General features: G+C 41.2%; 1 protein-coding gene across 1 annotated transcript in view; it reads right to left on the bottom strand.

The window, feature by feature from the left end:
* Positions 1–3,752: 3,752 nt before the first annotated feature.
* Positions 3,753–25,054, bottom strand: part of LOC124160437 — a 535,587-nt gene continuing 514,285 nt past the window's right edge. Inside the window, exons 3-4 of the mRNA XM_046536290.1 lie at positions 3,897–3,926; positions 3,753–3,809 (exon numbers count right to left, since the gene is read on the bottom strand). Coding sequence (XP_046392246.1) covers positions 3,753–3,809; positions 3,897–3,926 — 87 coding nt within the window. The remainder of the gene's footprint in view (positions 3,810–3,896; positions 3,927–25,054) is intronic.

Here is a 25,054-nt window from a genome sequence, read left to right as displayed (position 1 = left end):
ATTCAGTTTTAAACTGCGTAAAAAAAGTCTTTACCGCACTCACTAAAAAAAACATGACGCTACATGTGATACGCTAGTCACGCAGATTACGCCAGCAACAGGAGAGGCTAATAAGATGTTTAACCCCCAAATGCCCCAAAATATCAAAACAGGAGTCTTTTCGGAGAATTATTATGCTACCATGATATCTATGGAGACTCATACTTATTAATGATACTCATCGCGAATATATTTTGTAATATTTCAATATATTGGCAAATAGTATATTATTTCTCATGTGACAGATTTCTTTTAAAAATCAACACCCTTTGGTGTGGAATGACGGTACCATAATGACTCCTTCAAAACCTTTCCCCAGATGTCGCTTTGCGTCAAAGGGGAGACACCTCTGAGGAACCCGGAAGAAAGTTTCGAAGGGGGCCCAGCGAGACAAAGAAGAAAACGCACACAATGGAACAAAGATTCCGAGTGTTGCATTCACAGAGATCCGTCTCTTTTCATCTCAGAACATAACTGGACCAAGAGCAGGAGAGGGACCTGCGAATGCCTTACCCTTGGAGGAGAAAGACTCTGAAAATCGAATAATGCTTTTCACTCACAAAAAGGAGGCCTTAAAAGACGCATAATAGGGTAGTTTCTTTCATCAAAGAAAACGAAAGGCATTGATCTTTACCCACCATTAGTGTACACATAATATACAGATTATTTGGTTTTAGAAATCCCAGTTTAGACGAACGGCAATGGTCAATTTTAAGCGCATTTGAAAAAGGCCAGATTGGCGACCATGCGATGCCACTCCACGTGACGTCACAGGGACCTAGTTTCTATACGAGTAGATAGGAGTTTTACATCGTCTGAGCTTACCAATGCATGCATGAGGCACAGAGCTCAGGGAAACGTATCTTAATAATCACCTACTAAAATTGCCTATGGTCGGAAAGTTTCTTTCGTTCGATAAGGTATTTATAATCCTTAATTAAGCCAAGCGATAACCGCTAGCAGGGTACTCTACTACCTGGTAGCAGCCTGCATTGCAGCGGCGCACATACCCTAGCCCCAAGTTCACCTCACACGGCGACAGGGACCTAGTTTCTATACGAGTAGATAGGAGTTTTACATCGTCTGAGATTACCAATGCATGCATGAGTCACAGAGCTCAGGGAAACGTCTCTTAATAATCACCTATTAAAACTACCGGTGGTCGGAAAGTTTCCTTCGTTTGATAAGGTATTAATAATCCGTATTTAAGCCAAGCGCTACATGCTAGGAGGGTACTCTGCTACCTTCTAGCATCCTGCGTCGTATCAGCGCTCAAAGCCTCGCCCCAAGGTAACCTCACTTGCGGTAGCGGGAACCAGAAATACGTCACACGGAATTTTCCCAGCATTCATACTTAGCTGTCGCGTTTTCGCGCGCTTGAAAATTTTCACTTTTCATTTAATCGCGAAAAACAAACATAGCCATTTACAAATCTAAAAGCGTGAAATGCGTACTCCAGGAGTAAAAATGTCTCGATTTAGGCAGTAAAAAAATAATAGGAAAACACCCTATTTTCTCTCGACCGTTCGCATTTTGCCTATTTTGCTAACATATAACTCGTTTGAAACGTAAGCAATCACCTTAAAATTTCAGGGCCTCCTTAGAGTAGAGGACTCCTTTATACTCAATTGCCTTTTTCTCAAACAGCGTAGGTTCTCATTTGAAAAAAAATATATACAGCAGGATGTTTACGACTGTAGTCGTTTTCCTGTGCTCAGCTGCCATTTCTTTGTGCCATTACACACCTATAATTCATCATTTTTTCCATTACTCTCTTGCGCCATCCATCCTATTATCATGACCAAACCAGAGTAGTTGCCTCATTTCCACCTCGTCGACTCTATCTTCATTATTAAATAATTTCTAGATTTATCAAGCCTACTCTTTCTGCAACTCATGTAATAACCCATACCCTTTCTATCCGTAGTATTCCACTCCATATTTTATCACACTTTCCACATTGTTATATATATTGGTACGCTCGTTTTTCTGCTCCGATGCTGGTCTCATACAATAAAATTTAAACCTTTTAGAGTAGTTCTCCCCTTCGTAATTCTGTTGCTGGTCTCTTGGTTACCACTTTCGCTTTTACCCAATATCGCTCGTACGAGCTTTACTGTGGTTACTCTGAGAATCTGAGGAAATATTAAGGTCTAATGTTGATATTTTTGACACAGTAAAATGTTGACCCCTGTCTCCTTTATCATCATTAGATATGCGTGAAAATCGCAAATGCGATAAATGCGATATAAATGTGATGTGCGCAAATAAATGCGACATAGATGCGATGACTGGACTTTAATGATATTTTTACGCAAATTTGCCTTTTCGACGTAAAAATTCGTACATCTTGTGCCGAGCGCAGTTTAAATGCTCCGCCGCGCCGTCACTCACCGCTTAAAGCATGTGAGCGACTGTCCAGCTCCTAGTTGGCTGGGACTCTACGTGGCCGCGAACTACAAGTGGGCGCGGGCTAGCTACACCTCCGCCACTATTTGTCTTATTCCTTTATTTATTACAACATAATTATTTAAAATATTCTGTATTTTGTCATATTAGTGTGTTTCACTACATTTTATCGTCATCTACCTCATTATGAAAAAAAATATATGCTACAAAATGCGATAAACTGTTATTGAAGGTGCGATATTCACGTATCTATAATCATCACCAATAGTCATTAATACTCAGATAGGTGTGACTCAGCTCTCCACTTTCTCTCATCGACCAATATTTTTACATCTACTTTTTTTATACTTCTCCTTTCATTACCATCCCTCATTCGTGGCACACCTCTCTCGTTCTTCCCTTCTGCGATAATTTTCATCGTCTCTCATGACTAAATTGCCGCGTCTTCTACGCATGATTTTAAAAGACTTGGAAATAGGGCGTCGGACATGCCAATTCATCAATTATTTAAATTTACTATGAAGTGTTGATTTCTTCGCGTTGATTTTAGCTTGAATGTAATCATTATGTTTTCCATAGTTAATAAATAGCAGGATTTTTCAGGTCCCTTTCCCTGTATCCGCTGTGACTGCATTGTCATCGACATTTTGACGCTAATTTCTCCACCGTGGACGTTAATTTCTCACAACTTTCTCTTTTGTATCGTAGATATCAATGAATACATTGATAATTATCAGTCTGTATATACGGGCAGTTGAAATTTAAAAATTTTATCTTAGTAGCTACGCGGGTGTAAAAATTTTATATTTGAGACAGGCTAATATCGAAAAAACTTTACTTCATATGCCCTGAAAACATTCAGATCATTGCGTAAGTTTTATAAAAGTAATTAGACACGAAACGATACAAAATTCAACCGATCGAGGCTATTCATGGATAGCTCTCTGAAAGCAGTGGAAAGCGGCTAAGGTCAATTTCGTGAAAGCACCTTGAAAAAGATTTGAGACGATAATATTTTTATTGATTGAATTATTTAAATTAGCAACAACGCACTATCTGCCATTTTATCAACTTTTCCCCATGCTAATACGCGTTAAATCAAGTTAAAATAAAATCTTTTTATTCGTCTAAATATTTATAATTATCTAAGTATAATGATAAAATATTTTGCACATACACGATATACATCATCATTTAACTTTACAAGGAGATACTTCTGTGTCATGAAGTATCTTGAGTCAATTCTTCGCACGGCATTAACAATTTTATCTGGGTTATATCCCCCCTACGTCTAACGTTAGCATTCATACATTGTTAAGAGCCCAATGGGTCAAGCAGTCAACACGACTAATCACCTTACACTATCAGGAAAACATTTCAAAACCATCATAGAACACACTCCTATGCGCATTTCATAACAGCCGGAAAGAGATAAATAATAGTCTTACCTGTTCGTTGTGGGTTCCTAATGGTGGTAGCTGAAAAAAAGAAAAAGAATAGGTTAGTCACATACAGAGTGCTTTCAAGATACTAAAGCATGCATTGCTACAGACAATAAGGAAAAATATTTGTCTTTTATAGTATGACCGTCACCATTTGTTCTGGCCGCCATCTCTCGCTCACAGGCCTTAATTGCGGTTACATCGGTCGATTTGTCAGAGTGATTCTCAACTCATTTTTGGTGCTGACAGGCAAAACAGATTTGTACCTACTTAGTTTTTCTTATTGGTAAAGGTTTTATTATGAGATTATTAGTTATCATTGTTGATTATTGTAATACTTGTGATATTGAATATTTCTACTTTGGAATACTATTTGATTGAACATCACTTGTAATTTTGACACAGTTGTTTCTCTGACTGCTGATTGTTCTTGTTTTGTGGAGTCTTTCCCTCATCCAGTTAGTGACAGACGATCGGAATTCCCTGTGTCTGGGCTTACGTTACGAATCTCCAAGATTCAAAAAAGTAACGCCACAAATTTTTCTTCCAGATTCGAACCTACGACCCTCCAATGAGTATTCCAAACGATCTACCTACTACGATAATAAGTTTCCCTTTCGTGAAAAATAATGGCCCACAACTTGCGTGGATTACTCCCGAGGCTATTTTATTTCCTTATTTTCTCTCGGCTTCTCTTTGCCAATCCGTTTCCGCAGCGGAAACATTCTAAGGAACAGCTGACGCGGCCGAAAAAGGAGGAAAAGAGAGAGAAGCATAACACAAACTACGCTCTCTTCGACAGGAAATTGTCTCAAACCGAACAAATGAAACCCTGGAAACGTGAGCACTCACTGAGACTGACAGCGCGCACATTTTGTGAATCGGAAATTGTTGTAGATAGTAAGGAAAGAGAATTTTATCCTTTGGCACGCACATTGTCCCCAGCTGATCAATCGGCTTCAATACTCGATAAACATACGGTTACCGCCACGGAAGAGGATTCTCCGATCACCTATTGGATGCGCTGTCATCTACGTCGCATTTAATGGGTGTACGAAAGTCACAAATCGGATTGCTGACGGCATAGAGATCCGAATCACACACAGAAATATCATTCATCAGGCTTGTTAACCTCAATTTATTCTCACGATGATATTATGTACCATTACCATATCATCTACCCAATATATACTATTCCTCGCGCAGCCGTAACACTATTGCAAATATTGGATCGCTCTTGGCTCATCGCTTCGCTTTGTACATTTTAGGAAACCGATTCAACCCTTTATAACCCAATGTTGCTTCTAAGCAACATCAAAAATGTTTAAACTTTAAGCTGTGCTAAGGAGTTATCTAAACTGCATATTATTTTTTATTGCAAATTTTATCATCATCATCATCACTGGTCAACAATCCTAGGATTGGTTTGACGCAGCTCTCCACTCAGTTCTCCTATCAGCTAATCTTTTCACTCCTACGTATTTCTTCTCTTTCACCTGAGGAAATATCTAGCTGCCGGGATGATTATTATTGAGTGTAAAATTTTCAAGTTTTCAAAATGCAAAATCTTGAAATTTGATTTCTTCCAGAATCAGCTCTGTGTTGGAAAGAGTTAAAAAGCGAGGAAAAAGGTGACTCAATTAAGTCGCCCTTCAGTCGAATCACTGCGAGTTCCGAAGAGAAAAAAATGTAGCAGGACCTACCCTATTGATCACAAGGGAGAGAGACTTACAGCCCTGAGGACGATGGCCGAGTCGGACATCGAAACGGCGGCAGCCACGAAGTTCCTGACCTGGTGGCGATCCCGAGAACATGTCACGAATTCTATTTGCCGGGAAAGCACTAAATCTTTACTTTCTAAACGTCTTTTCTTAAGGCCGATTTACGCGGGGCACCAAATTGCTCAGGTTAGAGCTGCATTAAATTCTAAAATGGCGTGGCATTGCGCGAATGCATGAACGAAATTAGAACAGGGGCTATTTTGCAGTCTCGCATCCACGCATACTCGCATGTGTTCTAGCAATTTACCGCTTTACACGACGCAATTTTGACTGCGCCTTCGCAAACGCGTCAGATTGCGCAATTCCGTGTACCGTGTAAAACGGTCTTTAGAACACAAACAGCCTTAGCGCATGAAAATAGAAGATATTTTGCCCTCTCGTGGGAAACTACTCCTTAAAACGAGCATCAATATGCCGGATTGGGGCCTCCCCTAGAAGCAGTCTCCTTGACAAATCGTCTCCATTCAAACAAATGAAACGAAAATACACATTGAGACAACCGGCACGCACATTTGGAGACTAAAATAATTCGACGTAGAATTTCATTATTCGACTCCGGGCCAATCTCTCAAGTGTTCAATCCTCGAGAAACATCGTCTCTCGCCACAATCTAAGTCCCACGGTCCAGCAGTGGATGGGGCGAAGAGAATGAGGGAGGAAGAGATGTCTTTCGAAAGGCAACTCACTCCACGGAGAACCGCGGCTCCGCACTGTCTCCTCGATTGGCGTCAGAAGGGGCGAATGCATGTGAGGCGATGGAGGCAGTAGGCGGCCTTCCTCCTCCCTGCGGTATTGCAAAGTCTCGATAGTTTCTCTCGGACAGAATGCGTTCCTTCCAAATGGCTTCTCATCTCGGAATGCGAAGTCGGGAGGAAGACGCGCAGAATGGAAGAGAGAAAATTGGGGAGCCAAGAAGGAACGTCTCCCGAGCAAATGGCACTATGAATCATTAATACGAGCTTCCTGTGGGGCTGGGCTCAGTAAACGACATATTAAAACTGTCACGAACGGCAAAGAGGAAAAGAAATCGAATCCTGCGATGTGAACAATGAGTGCCTACGAACGAAATGGTGAATAACAGAACCATTTAGATCGAGGTCCGTACACTTCCGTTTCATTCACAGTGCAATATCCCGGTGAAATATACACATGCTTGTTTGAATACTTTCCGCTGGACAATGGAAACTCAATTTCATTTAATGATTTTCGTGACACAACTCTTCTACACACCGATCCATGCATAATAACACTTGAACCAACGTCATCTTATGCGTTTTCTTAAAACTTCATCGCACAATTTTTTGCCTGGGACAAGATCATTTTTTGATGCTTTGACCGTCATTACAGCCCTTTTTACCCGGTGAAATATTTTGGAAAAATTGATGTACGAGGGACAGTATACTTTCCTGAACATCATTACTAAAGGTTTAGGTCATTTTCGTTCATTCAATTATGCAATTCGACACTTAACGCGATGCAGTTTGCAATATCAAGGGCCATCAGCAAGTGTTAAAAGAAGAGTTTGTGTAAAAACATGTACCGCGTAAAAACGGCTTTATTATTGTTTACACTGCCATGCAATCAGATCCTCATTGGATCACAAATCCGTAAACTTCACTGCAGTTGCTGCAGTTAAATTAGAGAATATGTATGAAAATGTTGTAATTTACATTCAGTTGTAATACCTCTACATTATATAACTTCAACTGTACATTTATACTATTTACTTTCAAAGAATGGATGATCGAACGTTACATACATTTAACTGATCAAACACGAAATTTATTTGGTTTCATGCCAATGTTCTTTTACACCATTTCAAGGTTAAATGGAAATCTATCGTTAATTCCTCTAAAGCAGGCATTACAACTGGTTATCTCGTACATTGCTTCGAGTCTTGAGTGGAACTTGTTTCCTTAAGACACCTGTTTACATCACTTTGCGCTCTTAAATAACCAAGAGTTCACGGATCTACCAAATGAAAGCACCACACCGATCAAAAAGCTTATATAAAATCGTTTCAGGTTTAATTTTGTGGAATAATGCTATATCCATGATAAAACACAAATGGTGATTTCCACACTATTTTAATAACACTTAACGACCGACCATGGCTTCAACACTTTGTGTCATTTTGAAACGATGTGTCGAAACCATGGTCGGTCGTTAAGTGTTAAATAAAATAGTGTGGACATTACCATTTGTGTTTTAATCAAGAAGGTTTTGTTGATAAAGGGATTTAAAGAAAAATACGTTCACAGGTCGATTTTCTACCAGCTCAGGTTTACCCCAAATCCATTTATTACAAAAAATAAATCGTCTAAGCGTGACAGGCCAGTTTAAATATTATCATTCCATTAGCCTTATTCTTCGTCAGAATCCAATGCCACCTTTTGCAACCCCAAAAGGTCAACAAATCTGTCCATCACATTTGTTCTGCAGAGTAGGTCCGTCTCCTTGCGGACCAATATTGAATGAATGCATAAAAAATGGTCATTTTGAATTGACTCAAACGGAAGAAGCAAGGGAGAGTATGGAAGCGAGTGATTTGCGGGGAGTGGAGGGAAATGGAATCGGACGAGGTACCTAATAAATAAAAGCGAACAAGGGGAGAGACTATTTTCGTGTCCGAGGAGGATTTCCGGGCCACAACTCATCCCACCGATTGAAGAGAGGGTCGCGACGCCCACGAGAAGTTTGATTTTTGCTCTCAACACTCGGAGTGCAATTTCATCTCATTTCAAAATAGTCCACAGCGCGGCGTCAAGCGCAGAGCGATCCATTTAGAGTAGAATAGAATAGGGTGGTTTCCTATTATTTTTTTATCGCCTAAATCGAAAGATTGTTACTCCTGGAGTACGCATTTTACTCTTTTAGATTTTTTAAATTACGATATCTTTTTTTCGCGATCAACTGAGTGTGAAAAATTTTAAGGGCGCGAAAACGCGACGGCTAAGTATGACAGCCGGGAAAAGCCCGTGTGACGTCATTCTGGTTCCCGCTGTCGCCGTATGATGTGACCTTGGGGCGAGGATATTGCGCGCCGCTGCGATGCTGGCTGCTTGCAGGTAGCAGAGTACCCTACTAGCAGGTAGAGCTTGACTTAAATAAGGATAATTAATACCTTATCAAGCGAAGGAAACTTTCCGACCATCGGTAGTTTTAATAGGTGATTATTAACAGATGTTTCCCTGAGCTCTGTGCCTCAAGCGTGCATTGGTAATATCATACGATGTAAAACTCCTATCTACTTGTGTAGAAACTAGGTCCCTGAGACCCCACGAGGAGTGGAATCGCATGGACGCCAATCTGGCCATTTTCAAAAGAGGTTAAAATTGACCATTGCCATTCGTCTAAACTGGGAATCCTAAACCCTAATAATTTGTATATTAAGAATACACTAATTGTGGGTATGGAATCGCAATCAATACCTTTCGTTTTCTTTGATGAATGAAACTACCCTATTTCTTCGGACTGCGGAGGCAGTGTGCTGATCGCTGAAATTATCTTGTGCCCATTGACTTATGGGTAATTCGTCATTGCTTACGTCACAGTATTTCGCCAAGAGAACGAAGTTACCCAAACTGAAGCGATAGGCGGGGCGAAAAGAACGAGAATAATCGCGCTTCGCTTCGAGTTGCCTTGCCCCTCGTTCACATTACGATTGTCCGAGCGATCGTCCTAACGATCGTTGGCCGAACTAGCCGTGTGAATGCATGTCCTGACAATAGTTCACGTAGTTCCGAACGTTGCCGCTTTACGATGGTAAGGCGCTGGGAGACTGGAAATGGTAGCGACAGAGAAAGACGAAAAGTTCGTGAAGCTCTCTTCGCTATAATTTTTTTCCATGAATTTTCCCAATCAAGGAAGAATATGGGCGGAAGAAAAATTATACGGTAAATACACGTTGAACACAGTCATATCTTGACAAAATAATCACAGTAATATCTCGTTTGCTTGACGCAGCTTTCTCCTCAGTTCTACTGTCAGATAATCTTTTTACACATCCAAGTTTTTTTCTCTTTCATGTCCTATTTACCTATTCCAAGATCTTCCTTTTCCGCTCTTGCCGTCCACTTGTCCCTCGACGATTGTCTTCATCAGGTCATCATGTCTTAAGATATTACTGGTTAATACCTGTACAGCTTTCCTAACCGTCAATATCTCGTTCACTTTAGATGTCAGCACTAAAGGGCAGCACAGGTTTTAACCATCATCGTGTGAATGCACGATTGTTCCCACGATAGCTGGAACAATCGTAATATGAACGAGGCATTGGCGAAGCGTGAACCCGGGCGAAAGGAGAACGAGAATCAACGACCTGCGGTTTTTACGCTCGTCTCTGGTAACAGCTCGTCTAAGTCTTACTTAGTGGCTGACTGGAGGATCATTTTTGTAATATTCTAGGTATGGACACACTCTTTCTCCATTGCTTTTCTCTCTCCCCTTCTTCTTTTTTTTGAAATGCCTTTCTGGAGACAATCCCGCAGGAAATAGATGGAAACGAAAGCGCGCGATGGGTAAGGATGTTATGAAGGGTGAAATATGCGGAGGAGAGGTGGAATGAGGAGGGTGAGAAGAGATTTACAAGCGAGGGGAGGAATATGATGGGCTTATTCCGTATGAGATGGGCTGGGGCAAATACATTTCAAGTTGAGAAGGTTATGACCCCCACCCAATGAAGCGATGTCTCTTGCAGCAATGCAAACTCAGTCAGAAGGGCCGTTGCGTCTAAATCTATATACTGACCTTCAACCCACCTCAATAGTATTTTTTGACTGTCCTTCAATAGCCTTTACAGGCTGTTGTGGTGACATTCAAAAAAGCAAAAATCCTCCGAAATTTTCATAAACTCAGAAATTGGTAGGTAATATCGTAACCCACTGAAGTTCATTAACAATGAATCAAGCGCAAAACTACGGATAAATTGAGAAGCGAGGGTTGCATAATCTTAAATAATATATAATTTTCCAATACTTTCCCCTTCTTCGACATCATTCAACATTGTAAGCTGCATTTTCCGGGTTTCACCGCGTCGTGGTTGTGTTGGAGTCAAAAGTTTCTCCTGCATTCCAGCAGGCGTATACCGGCCTACATTACCAGCGCACCGCGGAAGCCTTCGCACCATCATTCAACATTTCCCGAAGTTAGTATTGTTTTCATTTTTATGTATCTGTGGTTTCAAACATGCTGACTCGCATAATATTTTGATAAAGTTTTCTCAGGATTCCCTCCGGGTTAAAGAACCCAGTTTTGCCTTTGTCGTTTCGAGGTTCGACTCGATGATCATCCTCAGGGCTGCAGAGCGTAATCGTTGATCATATTCAGCCGCCCCAGGTCGCTGCTCAAAACGTCAAATGAGGAAATAGAGTTTTTAACCCGGTGGGAATCCCGAGAAAACTTAAGCCACATAATTTGTCGGGAAAGCGTCAAATCTTACTCCTGGTATTATTGCTTTTAATCAATGGGAAAAGCTAGGTAACAAAATTGCGCATCGGACAGATTGATGTTATTCACCACAAACAATCGAAGCATGTATTTCATGAATTCATCTAGCTATGCTTCTCGACAATGAGACATAATTGGAGACGGCGCGCATGCTACAAGGTAAAATGTATGTGCAACACCCTCACAGAAATGAAATATTTGCACAGGAATATTAATTCCTTATTCAAACAAGCTTCAATCTACTTCCCAATAATGCACAAGAATTCAATTTCAACGCTTCACTTGGATAAAAACACAAGATTAACACGACGAAATGGCAAGAGTCTTTATAAAAGTATTGCACACTCACTCGATGTTTTAATCTAAAATTTTGTTTGCAAAGTTGAGGATAGGGATGAAACCCAGATTGAACTCCAGGTGTTTCACAACTTCAGGTTGAGTTCCTTTCCTGGACCACTTCACACTTCGAGGGCGCGGCGAGAGTCTCGCCTGGGTCGAGAGTCTTGACGAGAGTCGAGAAGTCTCACCTCTTCGATATTTCTCGAAACCGGTCGAGACTCCCGGGCAAGGCGAGAATTTCCGATGAATACCGCAATCAGCCGACGATAGAGTTTAATAAGGTATCCCTTGCGACTTCGATTGGATTTATTCACATTTTAAAAATATTTTATCTGATGATTTACCCTCTGCATCCAATTTTTTAAAGAGTGTGCACGATGATAGTAGAGTTCCCAACGAGGGATTTGGAAAAACAATTATTTCCTTTTCCTGACCCCAATATTTAATATAAAATTTGAATCTTGGAGTGTAGGTCTTTAAATTGAAATGTAAATTTTGCCGACGTTTCCGTTTATTTACAAACCATTGTCAGGGCTTAAAATGAAATTGAGCAAATAATTTTGATACATAGGCATATAAAAGGGTTTATCCATGTTTCTTAATATAGTAATATAATAAAAAAAGAAACATTCACTTGTAAATTTACAAAAAAGAAGAAATCATAATCTAATTCTATAAAATTTTGCATAATTCTTTTTGCAATGTTTATTTATGGTAACTAATGTTCATAGTTACCGATCAATTTAGGCTAGTTATATAATTATTATTATTATAGTATTCTACCGATTAAGGTAGGTTTCCATGGAGTACTAAAGAGGTGATCTGGGAGCCTCCCTTTCCTTCCAGCACTGCCTTCTTTAATTCACTGTAAGGCCTACTCTCTTTCAATCTATCTAAAAATCCTATTCTTTTCCTTCCCCTCCCTCGTTTCCCCAACATTCTACCCTCCAACACCATTTTCAACATCCCCTCACCGCTAAGCACTAACTCCATCCAAACCTTCTGTCTCCTACGTATCTCATCTAAAAGCTTTCTCTCCTCGCCAACCATATCCAGCACTTCGTCGTTCCTTTTCCTCTCCGTCCATTTCACCCTCTCCATTCTTCTCCATACCCACATCTCGAACGCCTCCAATCTTCTCTCGTCTTCTTTCCTCAGAGTCCACGTTTCCGCACCGTAGAGAGCTACACTCCAAACCAAACTCTTCACTAACCTTTTCTTTAAACTCTTACACAACGATCCTCTCAGAAGCTCCTTCCTGCTCATGAACGCCTCCTTCGCTAATGCTATTCTCTTCCTGATGTCCTTACTACTGTATCCGTTTTCCTCTAACGTACTGCCTAAATAGTTGAATTGCTCAACCTGCTCAAGTTTTTCACCACCCACCTTTATCTTGAGTCTCACATTCCTCGCTCGTGATGCTTTACAAAACCGCATTACCTTAGTTTTCTTGTGATTAATCCTCATCCCAAACTCCTCGCAACGTTCGTATAACGCATCCACTAGGGCCTGAAGCCCCCTTGCTGACTGACTGATCAACGCCTGGTCATCCGCGAATCTCACTGATTTGAACATCATTCCTCCCACTTTTATCCCAGCTTCTAACTCATCCCACGCTTCCCTTACCATCTCTTCAGCGTACACGTTAAAGAGCAGTGGCGATAGAGGACAGCCTTGCCTCACACCTCAGCCAATGCTTGCCCACCCAGATTCTCCGTCCGCTATCCTCACTTGCGCAGTCTGGGCCATATACAGATTACAAATCAGTCGTCTATCCCTCCAGTCTACACCTATTCTCTTGAGAATATCCATTAACTTTACCCAGTTCACCCTATCAAACGCTTTTTCAAAATCCACGAAACACACATATACGTCCTGCTCATATTCTAGGTTCCTCTCCACGAGGGCCCTCATTATTGCTATTGCATCACGAGTTGACTTCCCTTTTCTGAAACCAAACTGATCTTCGCCCAAATACTCGTTTGCCCTCGCCTCCATTCGTCTGTTCAATATCCTCAGCACTACTTTAGCCGCATGGGATATTAGGCTGATAGTCCTATAATCTCCGCATTCCACAGCTTTCTTCTTTTTCGGAAGCGGAATTAAAACCGTCTTCACGAAATCCTCCGGCCAACATCCCTCCTCATAGATCTTGCGCACTAGTTCGAAAAACCTTTTCTTACCTTCCTTCCCTAGACTCTTCAGAAGCTCGCACGGGATGTTGTCCACGCCTACTGCTTTCCTAGCCTTCATATCACGGAGTGCTCTCTCTATTTCTGAATCTAATATCTCCGGCCCAAGATTATCCTCCTCCACTGCACTTTCCTCCTCTAGAGTCAATCTCTCTGGTCTGTTCGTTCCGTCATACAGGTCCTCCACGTATTCCTTCCACCTACCCTGTACCTCTTCTCGCTCGGTTAGCATCCTCCCATCTTTAGCCTTAATTTTAGACATGGCTTGTCCTCTTTTGCCGCCCGATAGCGACTTAACTTTGGCGTACAACGCGCCTACTTCTCCATCCTTCTGGAACTTTTCCATTTCCTCGCACTGTCTTTTCCACCAAGCCTCCCTTGCCCTCTTAGTTTCACGTCGTAATCGATTATTCAATTACCTATACATTCTTTTGCCCTGTTCTGTGTCCACGTTCTTCCACTTCCTCCTCTCCTCCATTTCATTTACCATTGCCTCAGTTATCCACGGCTTCTTTATCCTTCTACTGTCAACGTAACCAATTGACTTCTCCGCCGCTTTGACTATTCCCGTTTTTAAATTATCCCATCTTTCCTCTACCGTCTTGGTACTTTCAATCTCCCGTATACTAATGTCCACTAGCTCCTGATATTCTCTCCTCTTACTCCCCTTCAGGGCTTCTACGTTCCATTTCTTCGCCTTCCTAACTTTCATAAGTCTTTTGAATCTTACGTTGCATTTCATGAGCACTAGATTGTGGTCCGAATCCGCATCCGCTGCAGGGAAGCTGCGCGAGTTTTTCACACTGTTCCTAAACCTCTGTCTTACCATAATGTAGTCTATTTGATACCTCCCCGCATCCCCTGGACTTTTCCACGTGTACCTTCGCCCTTTATGATGATTGAACCACGTGTTTGTGATGAATAATTTGTTTCTCCTACAAAATTCTGCTGCTTTCTCTCCCCTGTCGTTCCGTATTCCTAGACCAAAATCTCCTATTTCGTTTCCATCCCTCCCTTCCCCGACTGAGGCGTTCCAGTCCCCCATCACTACCAGATTTTTCTTACCCGGTGTGTCTCTAATTATTTCCTCGAGCTGTTCATACACCTCGTCTAATTCTTCCTCCCTATGATTGCTAGTGGGCATGTAAACCTGCACCACCACAAGGTTGGTGGGCCGCGCCTCAATTTCTACCACCAGAATCCTATCGCTTACCTGGTCTATACCTACCACACGCTTACCCATCTTCCCGTTTAATACTAAAGCTACCCCTCGCTGGCTTTCTTCCCCTCCACTATATATAACCCTATACCCATCACTCCAATAGTCCCCCCCATCCCTCCACCTCACCTCGCATAATCCTAAGATATCTATCCTCCCTTTATCCATTTCCTTTTTGATATTTTCTAACTTTCCCGCCCTCATCATAGTCCTCACATTCCACGTCCCCACATTTATAGCAGACTTCTTCTTCTCCATCTTCTTGGTCTTCTTTTCTTCTTTCTTCATTGCTGCTGCCACTGATGTTGATGATGATAAGTCTCTGCAAGGATTTCGCATGTTGACGACCCCGAGGACCTTGCCGACCTCGCTGCCGTGCCCGACACCCGCCCTTTGCGGACGGGTCCCGGGCGATGAGATTCCGAGGCTCATTTGGTTGTACTCCATGTGTTCAGGGAAGAGATAGTTGGTAGGGTTTCCCACTTCCATTCCAACAGTGTTTTTCACGTGACACCATCACGTGGACTACCTTTCGTCTGGCTCCTACCCTTCGACCTATCTGGCATGGGTGGCCCTACCGGGAATAATTTTGAATTAATCCCGCCAGTGCAGCTCAAGGGGTCATAGGAGCGCGCAAGCCTTTCCACCGCGACAAGGTTGTAGCCCAAGGGAAAGGAGTTATATAATAAAATATGCTTAAGTTGTCAATGTCGATCTTATATTACAACTATTTTTAGTTTTGGAAATATATATGACGTCTTGAAATAATCTTTTGGTTAAAATATTTTTTCTATGCCTAAAATAGAAATAGTTCCTATAGATAATGCGTCGAAATGAAATTCTCGTCTCGACCAATGAGACTTTCGGGTGATCGAGAGTCTCGCACAGCCCTAGTCGGAAGGCTTCCCCCCTGCATTTAACAACAGTGCACGGTTAATATACATACACTATATTCGAATGAAGGGCTTCGTCAGACAATCGAATAAATTGCCATTCGGTCGCGTTGTTTTTCAGCTAATGACGAAGCTGTGGCGTTATGGTAATACTCTGGGCTTCTCCGATCTTTTTACGCTTCGTTTTCCTGCTTCTCTTCATTAATGGAGCGTAATATTTGCTCGGAGTCATACATAAATTCATAAATTTAATGGCAAGAATGGAAAAGTAAGTTCTCGAATAAAAGCCTTGACAAGAAGATGGTACAACCCCATAGGCCATATCTTGAGACATGATGGCCTGATGAAGACAATCGTCGAGTGACAATCAGGTGGATGGCAAGAGCGGAAAAGGAAGACCTCGAATAACATATCGATGGCTAAGTTCTAACAACACGTATCTCCAAAATAGCAAATTTTCAGGAGTGCAAAAAAAAGATAAATATTTTTATTGTAGACTGAAATTAAAAACCAAAAGTTCATAAAACTGAAAAAGAAGCATTCACTTGCAAAAAAAAGAGATGTTTTTATTGTATTTTATTTTTTAATGTTATTACACTTTGTTTAAGATACTTGTCTCAAATCGGCCGAATTTGAGATACGTGTTGTTAGAACTTAGCCATCGATATTTGGAACAGGTAAGAAGGGTGTGAAAGAGAAAAAACTTGGATGTGTAAACAAAAGATTAGCTGACAGTAGAGCTGAGGAGAAAGCTGTGTCAAGCCAACGTTGGCAGTGTTGACCAGTGATGATGATAATGATATGCATTCATGCTACTGACATGGTGCATTCCTGTGATCAGATATTGAAGGTATGTTGCAACTTAATAGAATTCTCTCAATTTGCAGAAGTGCCTCTCCCAGATTCGAATTCGAAATCCTCCGATCAGCAGTCAATTTCTCGTTCCACCAAATAGGCTGCCACGCTCCCCTGAAAGTATCAGAAGAAAGCAATAACTCCCTTTCCATTCGCGCTGGCTGTCATAAAGAGAGAGAGAGGGTGTTTACGGAGTGTGGCGCGGACGGATTGCCGGAGAATGAAAAAAAAACGAGTCGTGTGCGTCCGGGTGGAAGCAGCAGAGAGGCATAAAAGGCCACTTGGTCTCACAATTCGATCCTTTATTCTTCACCTCATCGTAAGATCGCGCGGAATAGATTCGTTTTACGACCACACATGCAGTCTCAGTCAGCACAATACAGCTCCCCACGTCACTCTGCTGCAAAACGCGCCATCCGCTATGATTAAACCTGGAGTGGAGATAGAGGCAACGCCACCCACAAAAGATGCCTGGCGGATAGAAGCATAAAAACGATGCGCATGTACTATGCAACGGATGCGATAGATATAGACCATCACCATAACATGAGAAACGAACCAGGAGAGGGGACTCAACTAAAGGAGACTGCTGTCGTTCTTATTTTCAGGGACTCGCTTTTGCTCGCTTGCATTTGGGTCGCTTACTTTTAAGTTGGCTAGAGTAGATAAAAGCAATATTTCCACTTTCACGTAAAACGAGCAAATGGTTCGTAGGCTACACTATGAAAACAAATATTTATAAAGAGAAACGTTTTTCTGATGGGCTAAAAAAGTAAAATAAATTTCTAGAGTCTGAAAAAGTCTCTTCCACTTTATCAAAATAAATAAAAGTGCTACAATCTTTTATTTATTTAAATATGCCTAACGGTCACAAATTGAAGCCTAAATCTTTTGAACTTATTCACTCTACCATGTAATAAATAATTTGCATTTCTAAGATATGCCGAAGAATGGGACTTTTTGCAGGTGGAATGCGTACGAAGCTAGATAACTTTCCGATGCTTACACTTACAGATAGTGCGACACTCCAGCACTCCTTCATTTAGTTTTCACCAATGGATAGAATATTTCTTCTGTTACCTTTTTAGTGATGATACCCCACATGGTTTCTATTTATTTTTCTTATCAAAGAAATGCCACTTGTCTCCTGGATATGGCGCACAAAACAATTACCAGCTGTTCTATGTTGGTTGTTTGGGCTTTTCGTTTCCAATCTGTGAAAATCGTTTCATGTATGATAAAGATACCTTAAGAAAGGTATATTTCTATCTTTCGTCTTTAGATGTTATTAGCAAATAGAGATTATTACTAACATTCTTGAAGATATTACAGCTCTTAGTTCATCAAGTTACTCGTTTGGAAATAGCTTATCCAAATAACTTGAATTTTTGAGTGTTAGTTTTTAGAATAGTAGAAAGTCTAATACAATTTTGTTAGTGCATTGCGGTGACAGGAGTCAATAATGCAAAGGATTTTAATTTACGTCTTAAATTCCATTGCTTTTCATATAGCTTTAAATGATACTCAGAGTTGTGTTTGAGTTTCATTAATATATAACCCACAAGCTTCATCGCACGATATTCGACCCTCCCGAATCGCATTCGAAAATTTCGTATATATTATACGTAAAACTTCCTACTCTACACGGACGAACCACGGGGTTTTCCTGTTTCTACGGGAAAAATTGCGGTTAACAGGCACAAAAATAGTTTCGGTGATAAATGTTACCCTTCACAGTGACATTCTCAAATTAAAGTACATGTTGCACTAAGTTGCGAGCAAAATTATTTTGAGTTCCTACAAAAATACTAAGAAATGCAGCAGCATTGCTCCAACATAATATTCGTTGCCATTAAACCTCTAGCAACTTCGCACAAATTTTTCCCGAATAAACCTTAAAGAAATATATCAAACGGCATCTCGAGTAGAACAAAAAAATTGTTTCCAACCACTTTCTTGTCAGTGATACGACTTGATGGAAAAATTTACTTTACCGCCAGTAACGTGAGGGATGGGCGAACGGTAAAAAAATGAAAGTCCAAGAGAAAATATCTGCCAAATGTCAAATGGGGGTTTTGAATTCCTCAAACTCTGCCCACGACCTTGCCCAAGCTACTCCGCTCAAATGCAATAAATTGTTGAAAACACAATTACATCGTGCCTCTATTTTTAGCTAGCTTTTATATGCGCCAAAAGCTGATCGTTAAAAGAATAAGGTAGCTTCCTTCATCAAAGAAAACGGAAGACATTGATTGCGATTCTTTACCCACCATTAGTGTATTCATAATATACAATTATTTTGGTTTTAGAAATCCCAGTATAGACGAATGGCAATGATTAATTTTCACCTAATTTGAAAAAGGCCAGTTTGGCGCCAATACGATGCCACTCCATGTGACGTCACAGGGACCTAGTTTCTATACGATTAGATACGAGTTTTACATCGTCTGATTTTACCAATGCATGCATGAGGCACAGAGCTCAGAGAAAAATCTCTTAATAATAACCTATTAAAACTGCCTATGGTTGGAAAGTTTTCTTCGTTTGATAAGGTATTAATAATCCTTATTTAAGCCAAGCGCTATCTGCTAGCAGGGTACTCTGCTACCTGCTAGCAGCCTCCACCTCAGCGGCGCTCATATCCTCGCCCCAAGGTCACCTCACACGGCGACAGCAGGAAGAATGGCGTCACACGGGGTTTTACCATCATTCCTACTTAGCCGTCGCGTTTTCGCGCTTTTGAAATTTTCCACTTCTCATTTAATCGCAAAAAATAGATATCGTCATTTAAAAATCTAGAAGAGTGAAATTCGTACTCCAGGAGTAATAATCTTTCGATTTAGGCAATAAAAAAATAATAGGAAACCACCCTATTCTGTTATCACATTCTGACTGGACTGGGCGTAGCCATGGTACACAAGCAATCCGAGCTGTTTGGACAATTTTCACCAAAACACGCACCAGAAGCCATAAATGAGCCAGCAAGACCACCACTCACGCTCGCTCTGGGCAACGTTGGTGTATCATACCATTCATTTTATGGCATTCGCAGTGTCGTTGCGGCCGGCCAATTCCTTCCGAACGGAGGAAGACGTGTGCAGAATATGTATATGTACTGCCACGCCCTAAAAACATCAATGACAACTTATTCTCCAAACACATCCGAAGGAACTTCTCCGGAAAATGCCCTCCATGATAACATCAGCGGCATAGCTTCCAGGAACACTTGGTAGGCGCCGCATCACTCCCGGAGAGTTTTGAGAGACAATAGGGAGGTTTCCTGTTATTTTTTATAGCCTAAATGGAAAGATTATTACTCCTGGAGTACGCATTTCACGATCTTAGATTTTTAAATTACGATACATATTTTTCGCGATTAAACGGAAAGTGAAAATTTTCAAGCGCGCAAAAACGTGAAGGCTAAGTATGAATGCTGGGAAAACACCGTGTGACGTCATTCTGGTTCCCCCTTTCGCCGTGTGAGGTGACATTGGGGCGAGGCTTTGAGCGCTGATACGACGCAGGCTTCTATCAGGTAGCGCTTGGCTTAAATAAGGATTATTATTACCCTATCAAACGAAGGAAATTTCCCGACCTTATGCAGTTTTAATAGGTGAATATTAGAGATGTTTCCCTGAGCTCTGTGCCTCATGCATGCATTGGTAATCTCAGATGATGTTAAACTCCTATCCTCTCGCGTAGAAACTAGGTCCCTGTGACGTCACGTGGAGTGGAATCGCATGGGCGCCAATATCTGGCCTTTCCAAATAAGGTTAAAATTGACCATTGCCATTCGTCTAAACTGGGATTTCTAAAACAAAATAATTTGTTTATTATGAATACACTAATGGTGGGTAAGGAATCGCAATAAATGCCTGTCGTTTTCTTTGATGAAGGAAACTACCCTATTCTAATATGGAATAAGGCTCATAAAAGAACAAACGTCGCGCAGACGTGCGGGAGGGAATGCATAAGCAATAGGTGATGCACGGAACTAAATCGTCGCACAAACTCCCACAAACAATCTTGGACCCGGCGATCCATGAGTAGGTACTGCATAGTGGAGGCCCCATTCCATGCTGTAGAAGCGTGATTTACGATGATACTTCGGAAGCATTTCAATCAGTTTTCAAAACTGTCCACAGTGCGGCGTTGAACGTAGAGCATTTCCTTTTTCCCAACATCTGCAGAGTTGTGTTTGCACTCGAGAGCAACAGCATTGAACAGTTATAAATTCAATGTTAGTGAATAATCTGAACTGGAGTGTAGCGCTTTACGGTGCAGAAACGTGGACACTTAGGAAGGAGGACGAGAGAAGACTCGAGACATTCGAGATGTGGGTGTGGCGAAGAATGGAGAGGGTGAAATGGAGGTAGAGTAAAAGGAACGACGAAATGCTGGATATTGTTGGCGAGGAGAGGCATCTTTTAGATGAGATACGGAGGAGACAGAAGGTATGGATGGAGCGAGTACTTAGCGGGGATGGGATGTTGAAAACAGTGTTAGAGGGAAGAATGTTAGGTAAACGAGGGAGGGGAAGGAAAAGAATAGGACTTTCAGATAGACTGAAAGGTAGTAGGTCTTATTGTGCACTGAAGAGGGAAGTGCATGATGTAAGGGGAGGCTCCCGTAATTCTTCTTAAGCACTCCATGGTAACCTACCCTAATCGGTAGAATACTTTAATAATAATATCATCACGAATATAAAATTTAGCCCTAACTATAGATTATTTCCCCGCAAAGATCGAATCCCACCACAATCAAAGACGCCAGTACGAACTTCTGTAAATAATTTTTCGATTTCGGATATAAGAATCTTGTGATGAGCCAGGTCGGTGGTTTCATTGATGCCGATCACCGTTCACCATTCACTTGAGTGACCAATCGCGAATTGTTTATCACTACTACGAATACGAAGACAAATGTCGGTCTTGAACACTCAAAAAGATTCTGTTCGTTGGAGAGATACCCTTCGTCAATCGATCCCGAAAAAGATTTCGATCAAGTACGTCGGTTGCTCGCCACCGACCCATCATTATGAAATGGACGAATGAAGAATATCCTATCGTAATATTTTCCCTGACAGCAGCAGCAGAAAAACAACTAAAACTCGCATCGCAACTAAGGCTCACATCGCTTCCAAACTTTGCGAGGGCACCCCGTAGCGAAGCGCATAAAAGCAGAAACTCTCGCGGGGGGCGGAGGAGAAACAAAGCTGATGACTCGCACTGGGCGCGCAGAGACTCTTGGGATAGCTTGAGAAATAATCGAAGATCGGCGCAGATTACCCGAACGCTCGGGCGAGGATCGTAAAACCCAGATCTGGAAATAAAAACGATCTTTTACGACGTTCGGAAAGGGGGGGGGAATGCAGCGCCGTGACGGCAAAGTATTAAACCCTTGGAAAGAGCGGGGGCAGGGTAGAGAAGAAATGGCAGAATATAAGGCGAAGGGTGTAAGGCAGGGGGTGTTAGGCAGGGGAAATGGGGGAGGGGAGATATGGAAGGGTGGAGGTGTTGCCAGGCGGGGCGCGAGGAGAGGCTAGATGGAATAAATAGTGAGTGCAAGTGAGTCAGTCTATACGAAGGGGGGGGAAAACACCACGGCTATTTTGCCAAAAGGAACTTCGGACTGAATCACTGTGTCAGCATATCTTTCGATATCCCACGTTTTATATCCGTGTATCCAAAATGAGGACATACATACCAACATTAAGTTTTATTTTCAAACTGACAATTAAACATTGGAACTTATTTAAAAAAAGTTTTAGAGCTAAAGATCATGGTGATGCAGGTACTTTTTTCCATTAGGTCTGCTTATAAGATTGAGCATTTGGCTTTAACCCTTAGAGTGCCGGGGATCGCTATCGCGCTCCTCCTATCTCTCGCGAAAAGTGCCAGGAGCACGATAGCGCCCCTCATGCAATGTCCCTCTTAATTGCTGATTGTTCACTAATAATTCAATAGCCAGTATTCATTTTATTTTAACATTAACTATTTTCTTTTAATTATAAAAAAATAACTCATATTACCAAAAATTCGTCAAATAATACATTAAAAAGGTGAAACCACTTATAATAAAGATTTCTTAAAGTTTTTGAATATATACCTTTAGTTCTTTTTGAGACCTAATTTTTTTCCTAACCTACTTCAAAATCAGCAAAAATTCCTCGGCACTTTTGGATTAGTACCTAGAAAATCGGTTGGTACTCAATGGGTTAAAACTTTTACCGACCGAAATAACAGTTTTGACTACTTCACACTTTTAGGATGACAACTAGTCATCGATAAATAAATATCACCTGCTCATTAGCCTTGCAATCATCTGAGCATTAACTTCGAATAGCTACACTTCCGTTCTTTGAAGATAGATTTTTCCATTTCTCTTGGTCCAGTCAAGTGAATAAGAAGATAACTCCTCTTGCTTCAACTTATTGTGAGGATTAAACCTTAAGGTCACTATGGTTTCGCTAAGATTACTAAGAGTATAACTGCGGTTCGGTGTTCCAAGTTTGAAATGGTAAGAAAAGAACGATTCGAAGAACGTATACTTGAGGGCTGAAGAGTTCTCAAGACGTTGATGGTGCAACAAATAGAGGTGCCTATAATAATTATGACTTAAAAGAAGAAGTTTAGAAATTTGCAAACCTTTTAGAATAACTTAAGAAAAATTGGAAACAAAATAATGTTAATATTGTGATATTTTTTGTGAAAGCAACCGGTGATATCTGCACAAAAAAGACTGCTATTCATCATAAATAAATAAATAAATATAGACACCGGATAGTAAAGCAGAATTGGTAGGGGGGGGGATAATTTATATCCATTCGAACTCAAATGTGGAGAACTTCTTTCGGGAAAAAGTTGGGAATTATATTAAGACATACATCCATTATTAATACCTAGATATATAAGACATATGTATGGGAAAGAGTTCGGTTCCAAAAAACTTTTTAAAAGATAAGTATAGTTTATGTTACTCACCAGCAAATTTTTAATTTGGCATCGCACACACAGAGACCCTCCTACAAAAATCGCGTTATAATAAACGCTGGTATGCATGATATTAAAATTTATGCTTCATTTGATTGTTCCCTTTTATAAATGGTTATCTATATACATAAAGAAAAAAAAACTTTATTAACAATATGTATAATATGTTCGTAATCCTTTATTTCCTTCTCTATCAATTTATTCGTATGTTTGCGCTTACTCGTGGCTGAGCTTTAAGCCACCGAGTTCGTCCACCGGGTTGCAGACACATAAACATGCCTTAATAATCAACTATTAAAACTGCCTATGGTCAGAAAGTTTCCTTCATTTGATAAGGTATTAATAATCCTTATTTAAGCCAAGCGCTAGCTGCTAGCAGGGTACTCTGCTACCTGCTAGCAGCCTGCATCGCAGCGGCGCACGTACCCTCGCCCTAAGGTCACCTCACACGGCGACAGCGGGAACCAGAATGACGTCACATGGGCTTTTCCCAGCATTCATATTTAGCCGTCGCGTTTTCGCGCGCTTGAAAAGTTTCACTTATCAAATAATCGCGAAAAATGGATATCGTCATTTAAAAATCTAAAAGCGTGACATTCGTACTCCAGGAGCAAATGTTTCGATTTAGGCAATAAATAAATCATAGGAAACCACCCTATTACTCGCTCCAAAGTTATTTTTAGTATTATGGCTACAGGAGATTACACAACGTTTCGCTGTTTTCCTCACTTTAATCAAACTTACACCGAATTACGCTCCAACGGGTAACCGCCATTCCCAGGACGATAACTGAAGTTTGTTATTCCATCAGCTTGAAATTTTTATAGTATTAATAGTAGACTTTTTTCAACATATCCTTGTTTCGCTAGCATAATAAATTTGCATTTGAGAAAATATTGAAGTAATATAATAAAATATAGGAAACATTGAGGTGAAATATTCAAAGTATTCTAATTTGAAAAACAAACTAATGTCGAGAAAATGTCAACTGTAAATTCGACGTGATAGAATAAGGTTTGAGGGAGTATTTGTCACTGATCGAGGTGGAAAGGCCAATAATGTGACGAAAGGCGGGGACGAGTAATAGAGGGTGCAGGCTGAGGGATGAAAGCTCAGTCAGCTATCTCGGGGGCGGGAAATCGTAGCTGAGCCATTGAGCAGCGAGAGGGGGTTGGTTGATGGGACGATCCTCCGTGAATGGGTGGGCAAAAATCGGGAAGAAGGGCTTTTGGGGGGTGGAAATGGAATTCCGTCGGGAAACAAAAGGACGCCACGGGGGTTGGTGAGATATAGACAGGGGGTGGGGAAGATGACGAAGGGAGAAGGGCGATGGCGAGGGTGGATGAGGGATGTAACATGGGCACGGGGTCATATGGCCGGGGAAGGGGGCAAGAGGGGGCTATTTAGGGGGTGGCCTGACTGGAAGGGGACGTTTTGGATTGCTC

The sequence above is a fragment of the Ischnura elegans genome, chromosome 6 (assembly GCF_921293095.1).
Source record: "Ischnura elegans chromosome 6, ioIscEleg1.1, whole genome shotgun sequence".
NCBI lineage: Eukaryota > Metazoa > Arthropoda > Insecta > Odonata > Coenagrionidae > Ischnura > Ischnura elegans.
Note: the sequence above shows the minus strand (reverse complement) of the source record. Positions and strands in the feature narration are given on the sequence as shown.